Genomic DNA, 15,573 nt, shown 5'->3' with positions numbered 1-15,573 from the left:
TAGCAGTCTAGCAAGGAAGAGTTGAATTTGTCTATTTGATGGATTCCTGACCTGGATTCAAACCATCCAAAGTAAGTAATACACAGAACTGCTAGCTACTGCAGTATCAATGGCTTTGTTAAAGAAACTCATGATAACATTTATGCCTATTGATTAATGTTTTGATATAGTTACAAGACTTAATTGTCTATGCAAGGTGCAATTACATTTATTTCAGTGATGGGAATTTACTGAGCATGCATTACTAAATACCAAATAAAAGTCAGCTCTGGCTCTAATTTACCATCTTTAATGTGTTAAAACATGTTATTGCTATCAGCTAGCTTAAATAATCCAGAGTCTAAGAAAAGAGCTTTTTTTCATACAATACTGTTTAAGGTATGTACAGAAAATATGTTTGGGAAGATAACAAATTATATTATCTATGTATCTATCATCAACAGAATATCTATTATTAGGCCTGTAGTTGCAAATTACTCTTCCCTTTCTCCATGGTCCCATCCCCCCAACAGCAGATCATTTTCAGTGCCATTATCGTCAGGCATATTAAATTTTCAGGACGCACAGTTGTGGTTTCCAGGTCTCTATTTACTCCTTGAACTGTGTTTTAACCGGGCATTTTTACACTTAAAATAACAGAGCAGAGGTGTAATAACGTTTTACATACTACAGCTACAGAGAACCAGATTTGTAACTGACTATTGGCAATACCAGTAAAATTAATTAAAAACCCCGCAAACCGTCATTCATTAAAAATCACTCCGTGACATGGAAAAGATGCGCGTTACACACATTTCTGTCGCTGAAACAGACGTTTTCTAATTGAGGAGATGGCGTAACTAAGGAGATGGATTTCCCATGTGAAATGGTATTACCTCTGGCTTACCTGCTCCAGCTGTTGGGAAAGGCTAAGGAAGAGGGACGCGGCCCCGCCGCCCGCCCGGCGCGGAGCGGAGCGGAGCGGAGCCGGCTCGTTACGGCAGCGCGGCGGCACTTGTGTGACAAATGGCTCACGGGAGCCTGAACAAAGCGATGCTGCTCTAGGGAAGCATCGCAAGAAACAAAGTCATCTCTTTGACAGCTCCTGCTTTTTTTCAGTCGAGCTGAAACAATACAGGACTCCCTGGGAAAACGCTAACAAAGGGGAAGCAGAATGAATCGGAGAGAACCAGCCCAGCCATTGAATTCCGCGGCAGCAGTGAAGTGACAGCTTCTGAAAAATCACCCGCACGCCTCCTTATACCTTCCACCGAACAAAGGCAGCCCAACAGCGGCAGGGAACTACTTACGGGGGGGTTTTCTGGCCGTCCTCCCGGCGCAGCCTCCTGCTCCTGGGCTGCTCGCCGCTGGCGTTGCTGAGCCAGAGGGCACATGTAGCACAGACCGGGCAGCACAAAGCGGCGGGGAAACCCCCGCACGGCACCACACGACAGCGGGCGGCTCCGCACGGCGAACGCTCCCGGAGCGGCGAGGCCGGGATGCGGAGCCCCGCGGGAGGCTGCGGAGCTCGGTCTACGGCGAGGCTCCCTCCCTCTACCGGCACCGCAGCGGCCCTTGCGCGGGGAGAAGGGGTGGGGCGCAGGGTCCTACCTGTGCTCCCTCTCCGTGCTGCCAGAAGGAAGCGCCGGTGGCTGCTGCGGGCGCGGTGCCGCCCAGCCCGTCGGATGCCGCCCCCGCGGCGGCCGCCCCATGGCAGCGCGGCCGCCGCCGCTCACGGGCGCCCCGCAGCGCCGCGCCCCGGCCGCGCCCGCATCCCTGCCCGCATCCCTGCCCGCGCCCCGCAGCGAGCGGCGCTCGGCCCCTGCTGTTGGCAAGGAAGGGGTGAAGCTGGGTTTATCCGCATTCACCGGGACCCAGAACTGGCCGTGGAGGAGAGGTCCGCAGCTCCAGATGCACCGCGCTCTGATCCGCCGTTTGTTCTCGCAGCAAGACTGAAGTCTGAACCCAGCGCCTAGCCCGTGCCGTAGCTAGGCAAATACTTATCCCCTTAATTTACTGAAAAATAGGAAAAACTGCAAGAAACAAAACCAACTGTCCCCCAACAGAGAAGCACAGAAATCAGCCTCCCTTCTTTCTTATAGCCTTAAATCCGGAATTTGTATCAGCTCTTCTGGGGCCCCACTCTTCCAATTCAGGTCTCTACTGCAAGATTTTACCAGTGCTGGACATCTGTTTCCTGAGTTTCCCATGGTAAAAGCACATACTGCACTTAGTCCCATCCAGAGTCTTCCACTTTTGGAACCAACATTGATCACACGATTCATGATCCTCCATCACTGACACAGATGTGTTTTGACAGCCAGTTCTCCAGATCCAGATGTCCACAGGAGAAAAAGGCCTTGCAGCTTTAGATTTTGTCTGCTCCTTAATTTTTTGTTCCAGTCAGAAGTGGTCCTTCTGATATTCTTAAAAGGAAAAAGTAAGACCCATGCTGGGTTGGACCAAAGAGCTATTGTCCCGTTTTTTTTTTTTTTTTTTTTTTTTTTTTTTTTTTTTTTTGGTCTCTGACTGTGCCTGATACCAGAGGTTTTAAAGGAAGAATATAAGTTTAGGTGGGCATTAACTGACATTCTCCCACTCCTTAGTGAGCTGTTGCTCAGTGAATTCCTGCATGCAAGTGATATTTGAGAGAAACACTAAAACTAAACACTAATTGCTAGAAATCACTTTTTCACCTGCAGTCTTCTAGAGATGATTGGTCATACAATCCCTGGGAGGCACCGTCTGTTCCCTGTTCTGTCCCATCACAACTAAAGCCACAGTCTACAGGGCACCGATAATTCAGAAGTTTAATCTCATGCACGAGGTCTGTTTAGATGGCTGTTAGGTATATTGACTACTACTTTTAACATTAGGTATTACATATATACATATGGATTTATATCCAAAATATACAGATACAAAGCACCTTGATTACCAGAGCTGAATTTTGTAGCAATCCTCCAAAAGATTCAGGGGTTTTGCTGTGTTTGGCTTTACTGCTTTCTGCAGCACTTACACGTTTTTAAGAGGTAGAATTGGGTGGTAGACAGAGAAAACTTCAAAAGTAGCCACTAGGAAAGAGGTGAATGCAGCTTTTGCCAGTTCCTTCAGATTGATCCAATTGCTCAATTACATCAGACCTTCGTTGGCAAAGGTCAAACTATTTTCTGGGGCAGGAAATAAGTAAAAGTGTTGTGTTTTTTTTTTTTTTTTCTTAAGAACCAACAATTTCTGGAAAGTGATGCAATCACAGATCTCAGCAGCAAAATGATGAATGGGCTTCAGGCATGCATAGCTTTATTAGCAAGTCTTGTGCTATAAGTTTAGTATATCTTATTATAGAAATATTAAAAATCTAGAATTTCTGTGGAGAAACCCAAACCTTTCCAGGATGTGCCATGATCACTGGAAAAGACCCAGCTCCACTAGGTGGCACAAAGAGGCCATGTAAAAGCCAGCAGCAAGCGGGGAGTGCCTTTCTTTCTATTCAAGATCTTTATGTATTTATGCAAAGCAAATGGGTACAGATAAAAATTGCAGACACAGCTTTAGTTCAGCAATCCACACATGTCTTTTCATAAAGACGAGTTCAGATGTCAACGGGCTCCTTTGGACTAGAAGCTCAGTGAAAATCTCCCCGAAGAGCAGTATCTGCTCCTGCAGACCTTGACTGACTCACAGCTGAGTAACCATGCTGAAACTCATTTCTGTGTTTGTATTCATGAAAATACAGCAATCTCTGCTCAGGAGGATTTAAACTGAGAAGAAGCTACCAATAATTTCATTTCCCCCTCTTTCATCCATTTGCCATCACGCTGTTCTACTTAGTTTAATTCCTGTGCCATCACCTTGAAATGGTAAAGGACACACTGACAACACTGCTGGGGCAGCTCTGCTTGGATTATGTTGAGCTTGCAGCACACACAGGTGGGAGAGGCAACCACCATGATAAAATCCAGAACTCCCCCAAGCTCTAACATAGATATAACTAATGCCGAGACAAAACAATAGCAATTATTTTTATACTTGCAATTTTTAAAATGTCAAATATCATAATATAGATAAGGGTCAATTTCACCACAGGTGGGTAAGCACTTACCTGATCACACTGTGGAGATTTGTAGGAAAGTTTCCCACAGCCTTCAAAGGGTTGTTGCCCCTTTGAAGACTGCTTAGTCCAACCAACCCTTGCTCAAAACAGGGTCACCTACAGCTGTCCAGGACTGTTTCCAAGTGGGTTTTGAATACCTCTATGGAGGAGACTCTACAACTTCTCTGGGCAGCCTGTTGCACTGTTTGATCACCCTCATGTGAAAAAAAAATTGTGTTTCAGTTGAATTCCCTGTATTTCAATTTGTGCTCTTTGTCTTGTAGCTCCCCTAGATACAACCAAGAGGAGATGTTTTACTCCCACTCATCCACTGTTACACATGGGCCCCACTCGATTTTTTTCTTCTCAAGGCTCAACACCCCCAGCTTGCTCAGACTGTCCTCATGTGAAGATGCTCCAATCCCTTAATCATCTTTGGGCTCTTTTCTGCACTTCTCAAGAACATCCATGTTCATGTTGTCTTGGGAGCCTAATGGAAGACTGTATGCTGGGAGTTGGTTACCTTGGGCAAGCCATGTCTGCAGCCCAAATGTGGGCAGGGGCTGCCACTGTGCAGGGGATCTGCTGGAGCCCCCCGTGCCAGCTCAGCTGCTGTGCTGGGGCAGAGATAACCCTGAGCCTGACAGGAGATGGATGGGTTGGTTCTTTGCCTCTGTGGCCAAAGCCCTGTGGTAGCTCAGCAGCCCCTGACACCATTCAGCTATTGCTGATCAATGCTTGCACAGCATCAAGGCTTTCCCCCACACCATTTATAGTGCAGCATGAAAGGTAAGGCTTTAGGACCAGGAATTTATATTGCTGCAGCTACTACGATCTTTGTGTGGCCTATGAAGGGCCAGAGGATGAAATGAAACTGGAATATCTTTTTATATAAAGTTGCAAGACTAGGGTACCAAAACCACACACCCCTGGTTTCTTACACTGCTAGCAAAGACAAAGAAGTATAAAGTTCTCTCCCAAGGAATGATCTAACCCCCCCACCTCCAAAATCTGCAGGTTTCATTAAAGAATAACAGCATTTGCCTAGGTCAGGCTGCCATATATACATCAATTTCTATATAAAATATTTTAAATTGGAATACTGAATCTGTCAACTTTTTTTTTTTTTAATTAGCATCACAAAGGAATGTCAGGATTTCTCAGATTTAGGGTAACAAAAAAAGAATAAATTGAACTTTCCAACTGAACCCTAGAATTACTTATCTTTAGATTAATTATCTAAATTTTAGGGACATAATGTAAGACACAAAAACCCCAAAACCAGCTAATTCTAAAAATTTCTCAAAAACACATTATGATGTTTAATTGAGAAATTCAAGTTTTAATAAATTGAAAACACCTTCCCTTTTATTGTCTCTAGATTTCTCTGCTTCTGATGCTACTCTTATTGTTTGTAGAAAACCAGCAGGTTTTTCTAACATTTTTCTAACAATTACTGTTCTCCTTTCTTATTTCTCTAAAGCTATTTTTCCCCCCTCCCCAACTGCAGACAGTAAGACAGACAACTTGAGTATATGGAGTTTTAGTACGATTTCATGTCTGCCACTCTCCCCCTGCAACTGACCCCAGCTGAGGATTATACACAGCAGCCAAGGGTGCTTTTGATCTTCCAGAAGGCAAGAACAGCATGGAAGCCTCTGGGAGCAGGGTCCAGGTGAGCCACATCAACATCTTGCCCACATAAGGCTCGTTTTGTACATGGCACACGCAGCAGTCCACGGATTTGAATCTTCCACAAATTCGTGTTGGTTTTCTACTTCACTAATTGAAATACTTGATTTAAAAGCAAAGTTGTTTAAAAATTACTTTTGTTTTAGTCTAGTTGCTTATAAAAATGTATATAAAATAATAGTAACAAGAAGACAAATTGACAGCTATACTACAGTCTGAATATTAGTACTGTTTTAATACTAGAAATCTGTAAAGACTTTGGTCACCACAATGATACCAATTTTACTATAACACCTGTGTTCAATGAGGTCTTAATTCTTTGTAATTGAAATATCCATGTAGGAATTACTATAAATTGAAGTATTATGGTTTTAATTGTAATGCCAAAATATGCATTTTTCAGTAAGATGAAATACACTGTTTTCAATAAAGTGGAACACTAGCTTTCAAAAAACTTATTCTAATTTAAAAATGTTTATTTACAAAATAGGATATTTAAAAGTCACCACTGAAGACATCAAGACCAGGACATGAGTTTTCTTCTTCTTACTGTATCAACCTGAATAATTAACACCAATTAGCATCAGTGGAAACTACTGACTTAATTACAAACAGTATAATAGGTAAGTAACAGTTAGAGACAAAATCCTCCTCATCCCTCTAAATGGCAAATGAAAGACCTAGAAAGTAAAATGTATAAGATGCACCCACCATGAATACACAGTTGAGCCTACATGGCTGAGAAACCTCAAGTGATACAAGTATTTTCAGGTACTTTTGAACTAGTGTTCTAAGCTGGCTTTGATCAGTAAAATTTAATATATAATACATGATACAATATTTTCAGTTAACACAATATTCGTCATAATTTTAAAGTGGAACAATCTTGTTGCAAACTAGATAAAATCTAAGCAAAAAAATTATTTTTTCCCATGTTACTTAATGTGATGTTTACACCTTAGAGATGCCTGCAATGTTAGCTGGTAATCACAGGTTTTTACTGGATGTTAGGCAAGCAGAACAGGACCTTTTGGCCAGTGCAAGGATGTGCAGCAATGCATCCTCCCATTTCTAGTGCTCTGTATAATTCTTATGAATGCACATCATGTCACCCTGCTGGCATGTAATTATTCAGAAAACTGTATGTTCCTAATTGCATCTTACTTCAAAGCCTAAGTTTGAAATGCTCCTCTGCTAAACACACCAGATATTTTCAAGATTGGTTCTCACTTCGTTTGCCTAATATATATGTCACAACATAAAGTCCTGTGTCACCTCTCCAACAGCTTGAGCTTAACTGTGTGAATGACTCCAGGTGTTGCTCTGAACATTTAAAACCAAAATTTGAAAAACATCTCCAGCTATGATTCGAAAGTTTGAATATAAAACATTTCAAGAATTTTTAAATATTTAAAGTATTTCAATATATCTTTAAAAATTTTTGTCTTCACTTTTCATTAAATATGGAGATACTTAAAATGCAATTTCACACAAAGGTTAAACAAAGGGAGATTGATAGAAACAGTAATAAAGAATAAGTGATGTATATTTTTTATTAAGAAAAGGTACAGTAAACCAAATGCATTCACAAAATAGACAATCGGTACTTTTAAATACCATGAAGAATAACCTGAAAACACTTGTTAGAAGCACAAACATAGGAAATCATCATGAGTAGAAAACATACACCGTTTTCTCAGCATTTTTAATACAGTTGGGGATTTTATTCTCTGTTAGCTCACATTAAGATGAATAAACTTCTCCAACCATATGAGATAAGCAAACAAAATAGAAAAATGAAAACAAGAGATTGTCAAATCAATACTCATTTCCTTCTTTTAATTATTATATTTCCAAAATAGTAACAAAACTTAGCCAGGCTTGATATAAAACCTGTCAAACAGCCAGCAAAAAATCAGTCACTCCTGCCAGTTGGTAAAGCAGAATTTTGCGAAGTTGATTACTACACCTGTTCTTAGAGGTTTCAAAGGTAATCAGTGATTTGAAGAAAACAAAGATAAAATACAAGTATTCATAATTTATAACAAAAAAAAATCATTGTAAAAAGGTAATGCTTCAGTTATTCAAGTACTGGTTATTCCTTGAAGGTCACATTTCTGTGGAAAAAGAAAAGATGTCAAAATAAAGATAACTATTAAATTTTACTAATTAATCCTAGAATAAAAAGTAGTAATTAGCTTTAGCCTCCTCAGATGCTCTTCTGTTATTCCCCAATATCAACTATTAGCATATTACTTAAAACTCTACACCATTGACCCATTGCTAAAATGATTTACAGAAGTAAAAGTGAGATGCGGAAGAAGAGAAAATTTCTTGAGAAGATGAAATCAGGTCAGAGAGAGACTGCTGTAGCACTACAGAACAGTAATTACAGAGTACACTCTACTCTGGTAAGCTCCCAAGAAGGAATAAACAAGAAGGAAGAAAGATGGTAACAGCACTGCTGAGATCACTCTGCTGTAACTGAAATATTTAAAAGGCAAGATATGCGTAACAACCACATGTGAATTCAGTTGTTAACAACCACGTTCTTTAAAAATACACACTTCATGAAAATGGGGTATTTTCTGGTAAGATATGGTGCAGAGTTGACATTGTTAAAATTAGGGATACAAATATTAGATAAAAATAGTGCACTACACGGTATCCTCCAAGCATAGCAACTGGACTTCTTATTGCTCTCAGGACTCACTGTAAGGCAAGGAAGACTAAAGACAATACTCTACTGATGATACTCATTCTCAGAAATAGATAATCTGTCATCATCTCAGTCAAAATGTTGTTTTACAACATAACAGGGTATGCCTAGGGGTTCACCAGTAAAGCAAAAGGCATATCTGCTGTTTCATCCCCACTGTCAGTATCTCATTTGCTACAGTTTCCACTTTTTGCTTTGCCCAAAAATTCGCAGAAAAGGAAAATTGCTGGCAATGTGGGTTCATGCCAGGCTGACCTCAGTTCTCAAGAAACCTGTGTTTTTGTTAACAAAAGTAAGCTTAGAACAAGCCATATGTATTTATCAGCAAAAATAAACTTCAAAATCTGTTAGATTCATCAGCTGTCACAGCACACATATTTCCTACAACAATCACTCTTTATCTCTCCCTGTCCTTCCCCTCTTCACTACAATTCAATACAGGACAAGTGGGATATACAGTCAATAATCAGGCCTGTAACACTTAACTGGCATCATCAAAATCAACAATGATCTCTAAAAGAACAAACATGACAGTGAAAATGAACAGGTAAGAGGCCGATTTTGGTTTCTTTTTTATGGACTATAGTGATCACGATCTTAGACATTCATAGATTCAAGCACTAACAATGAAAAAATATATTATTTTTATGCACTTGTTTTGGAGATAAGTTTATCTAGTGTAGGGTTCATATGCATTTGAGTTGGACTCTTCTGTGGAGTGCCTTTCCTTCATTGCTGTACTCGGGAGAATTTCACGGCATTCCTCTTAATATGAACCATTCATTGTTTGGAAATAACTATTAACAATAATAAACTGGTAAAGTATATTTGGGTATAATAAACCATAGTAATATGCAGGCAACATATATCTGAAAGTTGTCAGGTGGTGCAAGACCATTAAGAAAAAGAGGAATGAGAATCCATTATATTATATGGTCTTTGGAGAGCACTTTGCATTTATTGGTTGCAATCAATATTTTATAGTAGGAGACAGCAAAAGCAGAACTTAGAAACATCTGAAGTGTGTTACAATTTCATACAATCACAGAGGTATTATTTAGAAACAGTTTAAACCTAACTCTTAAATAGAAAAGACTTGCTAAACTCAAGTCACTTACTTTTCAGCTGCTGCTTGATCAGTTGTTCTTGCAGCGCTGCGCTCTGGAGAATGCGAGGGAGACCTCAGCGTGGAGCTGAGCGGAGGCGAAGCCCGGAGCGAGGACATGGAGAGGCCGTGCCGACGCATCTCCTGAATCGCTCGCTCCCTGCCAACACACAGCAACCTCAGCTACACAACGCTTTGGTACAGTACCATGGTGAAGGAACAAGAGAGAACCCTGCAAAAAGTCTCACTTTCTTGTAAAGCCCCTCAATTCTATTTCTGTTTTCATGAGAAGGGATTTTTTCTATTTTTAGAGGCAGCGGTAAATTCACAAAACTTACGAAGAAATTCAGAAACTGTGTAAGATTTTTTCTTTAAGCAGTTTTCAAGACGAAAATATTAAATTTTGTATGACAAGAGGAAGAGTTTTCCATACAAGTTTCTCACTAGTCAAAAAAGCAACAGTTTTAAAAGTGAGAAAGAAGAAATAAGGAAGGAGAGTCAATTCACTGAAAAACCAGCATCTTACCGTTCAAATCGCTCAGTGGTCAGTTTCCTTTTTAAAATATCAGTGTCAGTCTGCATCTCTGCAAGTTTACTTCGAAGCATGGAAACCTCTCTATTATTGCTGCTTCTAAAAAAAATCACGAGAAGCAACAAAGTTTTCTTTGAACAATGTCAGATAGGAGCGTAGAGAAATTAGAGAAAGATAAAACAAAACCAGATACTGAACATGTTGTTTCACAGACTAAATCAAAGACAAATTAGAAACAGCAAGAACCAAATGAATGCAACAGAATGTTTCTGGAAGAACCTAAGGTTAGAATGAAGCAAGAAGCTGGCATGCCTCTCACTACATCGTGCTCTTTTTCAGACAAAAGTAAACACAAACATGTTTGATAAAAACAGACAAAACAATTAAAGAATTACTTTATTGCTTTACTGTTCTCTGTTGCAATTTGAGATTGTCTTTGTGTGAAAAAAGAAGAAAAAGGCAGTAAATACCCACAAAAAATTACAAACTTAACAGACAATGGCTTCAGTAAAAATTTTATCAAGTAGGCTGGAACTATCTGGCTAGCCATGAACACAGCTGAACCAAATAGAAGTAAAATTTGTATTAAAGCAAATACCAGATGAGCAAAACCCAGAGTCTGGAAGCTTGTAAACTACATCCTTGCTATCTGGACCCAACTGTGTCAAGTTCAAGAATCAAAATTAAAAGGAGCCTTGAAAATCTTCAGAAACATGTTTAATATACTTTTCAGTAAATCATCAGCTTGGCTTATTCAATGCATTATAAAGGCAGAAAAAGAAATTGTTGCAAGTAAAATAAGTTGTCTAATCAAGAATCTAGACAGCTATGTCATTCCATACAGTCTTCAAAGCCACTATGAGGTGGAGTGCTCAAAAGTCTCTTCTGGAGAAGCAAAGTTTTACTAGTTTATTGCTAAAGCTCTGGACTGGAGTTCTGAAAAATGAGTTCCACTCCTAGCTCAGTCACAGACTTCCTGTCTGGCACTCGTTGGTCTTTGACTCCAGGAAGGTGAAAACTACTCAAAGAGATTTGTTCCAAATAAAACCGCAGAGTATTTTTTCCCATGTTCCCTATTCATCAGTAAAATTCCTAGAATGGTATCTTGATCCAGTATGTTGAGAACAGATGCAGAAGACAAGACATCTTGATGATATTTTATATGTCCTTCAAAGACAGGCATATGCTTTCAGGATGAAGGTAAGAATTCAGGGCCCAATATCATTATTGTAAAATAAAGAAAGAAAGCAAACAGTTTGTGAGTTCTGAGGTTATTCCATGTCAATGACATTTAAACAAAATTAAGAGCATTAAGTAAATCACTCCAAAATTTAGAAATATTTTGAAACCCTTTATGCAAAGTAATCATTATATAAATTTACATGATGATACACAATTTTCAGAGGACACCTCTCTCTTTCGCAGTAGATGCATATAGCTCTCAAGAAGTAGTTTAGCTATTCCATATTCTCTGTGTATTTAATTCTTTAATCACTCTAGACATCCAGACCTCATTTACTGTACTATCACCAATGCTGTACTCAAAGTAACAACTACTTATTATTTACACAACTCATAATTGCAGCACTGGAGAACTTCACAAGTTAAACTTAATTCTGAGAATCCTTCTAAAGTCAGAGTTGTAGCAGTGCCAATTTCTAAATAAAGCAGAGGGACAGGTAATATAAAGCTAAAACTTTAAATAATGTTGAAAAATATTGGCACATGATTTTTGTCAGTTAGAGCTGAAATTCTGCCAAGTCAAATGAATTTCTGTACTTTGCAAGACACAAATAATTGTGATATACTTCAGTCACAGCTGTGAGCATCTAAAGTTCCTGCTCTTTAGACTGCAACTACCACAAACCAAATAGTAGAAAATAAGATATATACAACTAGTTCTCACACCTGAGCACTTGTTTAGTAATATGCAGAACCTTTGAGATAAACAGTGTAAAGCAATTAAACAGAATGGCCACTCTTCCTCCAAGAGAACATTTTCCTTCTTCCTGCAAATATCTCACCCTATTAACATTGCAAGTATTGACATTTACAAAAAACAAATGAACCCTACAATATGTGCAAAAGAAAAATAGTGAAAAAAATTACCATGTACATAGTTAAACAGTTTTATAATGTTTGTACACAAAGTAACTGGATTCAATTTAATTTAAAAAAATCAATTTGATTGATAAACTCCTTCTTTCCTTTTGGTTTCTTTTCATGTGTTTGTTTGTTTTTTGGGATTTCATTGGTTTGTTTTTTTTTCTAACTTTCACATTGAACTTTGTAATCAGGGCATTCTATTAGCTTATGTTTGTTGTATGCAATTAACATTTTTTTCCTCAAGTAACCAAAAATCAATAATACTAAAACATGAAGCAGTTAGTTGCACAGGGTCAATAATAATGTAATCACCTCCAGATTCACTGAGAATATTGCTACTTGCGGTGGACCATCATAAGCCACAAGTTGTAGCCTCTACATAAATCAGCCAAAAGCATATTTCTTGCACATCTGTGTCACCAAGTTGCAGACAGTTTAAGCTGGCCATATTCTGTATCTCATAAGGAGTATTACCTGTTCCATTAACTTCCACACATTTCTTTTCTCTCCCTACGTTAGTGTTTACTAAACAGGTGGACTTCTACATCTGAAATTCTGCTTTGACTTTACTCTTCACCGCCATCTGCACTCAGCTGCTACTCCTTGCTTTTTAGTGCAGAGCTACCACTAGTTCCTGATGATGTATCCTTAGGAGAATTTCATACACACAAAGCAACTCCCCTCTTAACTTCGTTGTTAGACATAGATCACTCTTTTTGATATACAAGTGTTGCTAAAAGCTTTTGCTTCTTTAGGCAGATCCACAGAAGTTGCTGGCCACATTTAGTGGAGGTGTCAGGCTTACTTCTGTTTGTATTTCCAAGGAATAATAAGTGACACAGGACTTTTTCCTCAACAGTTATTATCAACAGCAGCAAAAGTACTTTTGGTTTTTTTAAAGCACTATGACTTCACTATTTATTACAAAAGTGATGCTTTAATCAAAGCAAGGACAACAGGCATTTCAGTAGATAAGCAATTCACATTTACCATGACTTTAATATACTTGGGGGTTTTTTTGTGAGTAAACACATGCTGAAATTTTGTGAAGAGGATGTTTCCTTTGGAATTCCTGTTTAAATTTACTGCTAGCACTAAACTGATGTCCACCAAAGCAACATTAATTGAAAGCAATATGAAAGACGTGTAAAGAAACTTTACGTAAATGATGCCATGAAAGGCCAAAAGACATTCCTGCAAAAATCTGCTCAGCCATACTAAACATTAGATTTTGTGAATAAGTATTGTCATATTGAAATAGGTCTTTTGCAAACCACATAACACACACACATTTGTTAAAACTTACAGTTTGCTCTCAGCCAGTGTTAGCTTGTCTTTCAGTAACTGAATTTCGGTATCTTTGTCCTGGGACATTAATTGATTCTGAAATTCTTTGTCTCTACTAGTAGCCAATAACGTTTCGAGATTCTGAACTGTAAGTCTCTCACTGGATAGCTGCTTTTTCAGCAACTCTCCTTCTGATTTTGTATCTTCTAATTCTCCTAGAACCTAAGGCACAAATGTTATATGTTATTAATACACTAATTTACAAACACAGAGCATTTTATTTTGTGAAGAGTTGTTACAAAAACTGAAATGATCAGAAGTTTCATAAAAAAGAATAAACTGAGCTCACAAAATAATGTAAAGCCTACAACTATTTTAAACTATACTTAATTTAAAACTATTCAAGCTGTACATCTATCAATGTTTTACTAGGAGCTGCATTATTGAGTGCTGGAAGTGTTTAGGTAAGTACCTGGAACACAAATTGGCTTTTAACAGTAGAACTTTGCACAAGTATAAAAATAGTATTTACTACACTTCATTCTATTTGACTAGGTCAGCCCACAATTAGCCTCTTGGCTTTTGCTGAAAATGTAGGAATAGTTGTTTTCCTCTTCAGTTCTGTGAATATAAACAAATTTTACTTTTCTCAAGGTCTTGAATATTACAGTCCCAGAAAGGCTGACCAGTCACTAAATGAAGACAAAATCAGCTGTAGAGAAAAAGGTTCAGAAAATATGAATATTTAGAACTTTTTAAACTTTCAAAATATTCAATGAATTCCAGCTATATCTAAATTTCTTAATCAAAAAGAAGCCGTTAGGGTAAGGTCTTTACTATTTAAATAAGAAGTGCACTATGGTTTTTTATAAAGTATGAGTAAATTAAAAAAACAAAAAGAAATATGTAGATACTCTGTCTGTGGTACAGCTAAAACTACACCTGCAACATTTTGCAGTGATAATGAATCAAATAAACTCCCTCTTTTTGTACAAAATCCACAACTACAGACCTGTATATTGTAAAATTTATAATTTATATAAAAACACAAAACTAATGATGTAAATTAACTTACCTTGCTCTAAGAAGTAATAATTTTGTCCAAAACCTATTAAAAGCAAAGGAAGTTACTTTGTTACAGCAAATTACATTTGTCTTTGCTGCTTACCCTTTCATAATCCATGCTTTTGGACGTCAGCTGTCGAGCCAAAAGTTCTTTGCTAGCCTCAAGTTTCACACAGAGTTCTCTCACAGAAGTGAGGTCTGCCAACACAGAAGCCTTATCCTGATTTTCACGTTTAAGATCCTCTTCCAATCTGGACATATTTTTGGTTATGGAGGAGATCTGAGATTCATATACTTGATGTGCAACAATATGCTAAACAAAACCAAATATGGATACATTTTCAGTGTTAAATTTAAGAGTTTCCTGTTGAATAACCTGGGTTTTTTTAACACTTTCTTTTCCCTTCAAAGTTAATTTTCCCTATAAAATTAACTTAATATTTCTTCCCTCTCCCTAAAATATAGCTAAGGGCAATTAATAAAACAACTCTGCAATTTTTAATCACCAACTTGAGTAATTAGACAAGTACTATAGAAGGGTGGAGCAAGAATTAAAAAAGCTTAAACCCCAAACATACAACCTATTTTTAACTCAGCTTACAATATAGTCTCCAACTCTTTGTGGCTAATTAGAAGTATGGGACAAAATGTAGTTAGTCCACTACAATTATGCTCTAGAACTTCTCTTATTGCTTCTAAAATATAAACTTTATGTTCTACAACATTGGTCTAGGATTCAGTATTATGTAATCCTGATTCTGAATTTGGATGTCTACCAGATTTTTACCTTGAGTCCAGCCACCAATGCTTCAAATACTTCATTCAAAGCTTCAAAGAAACATAAGAACTAAGCTTGCAAAATATTCATAAAGCTATATGCAATGTTCTGAAGCAACTAAAAGTTACTTACAATGTCATAGTAACAGTGATAACCCAACAGAAGAGATCTAGAACTATGAAAATATATGCCACAATTCTAATTTTGGGCAAGCAGG

General features: G+C 38.1%; 1 protein-coding gene across 4 annotated transcripts in view; it reads right to left on the bottom strand.

Annotated features, from left to right (window-relative positions):
* Positions 1–6,241: 6,241 nt before the first annotated feature.
* Positions 6,242–15,573, bottom strand: part of CEP135 (centrosomal protein 135) — a 36,146-nt gene continuing 26,814 nt past the window's right edge. For 2 of the 4 annotated variants that reach the window (XM_053941273.1, XM_053941274.1), the window contains 5 exons: positions 14,682–14,891; positions 13,533–13,735; positions 10,115–10,219; positions 9,602–9,748; positions 7,324–7,881 (listed from right to left, as the gene is read on the bottom strand). In XM_053941273.1, the coding sequence (XP_053797248.1) occupies positions 7,860–7,881; positions 9,602–9,748; positions 10,115–10,219; positions 13,533–13,735; positions 14,682–14,891 (687 nt within the window). In that variant the 3' untranslated portion in view covers positions 7,324–7,859. Of the gene's footprint in view, positions 6,324–7,323; positions 7,882–9,601; positions 9,749–10,114; positions 10,220–10,822; positions 11,307–13,532; positions 13,736–14,681; positions 14,892–15,573 lie in introns of those variants that run through there. The other 2 variants (XM_053941275.1, XM_053941276.1) reach the window with 2 other exon arrangements.

The sequence above is a fragment of the Vidua chalybeata genome, chromosome 4 (assembly GCF_026979565.1).
Source record: "Vidua chalybeata isolate OUT-0048 chromosome 4, bVidCha1 merged haplotype, whole genome shotgun sequence".
In the NCBI taxonomy this organism is placed as follows: Eukaryota; Metazoa; Chordata; class Aves; order Passeriformes; family Viduidae; genus Vidua; species Vidua chalybeata.
Note: the sequence above shows the minus strand (reverse complement) of the source record. Positions and strands in the feature narration are given on the sequence as shown.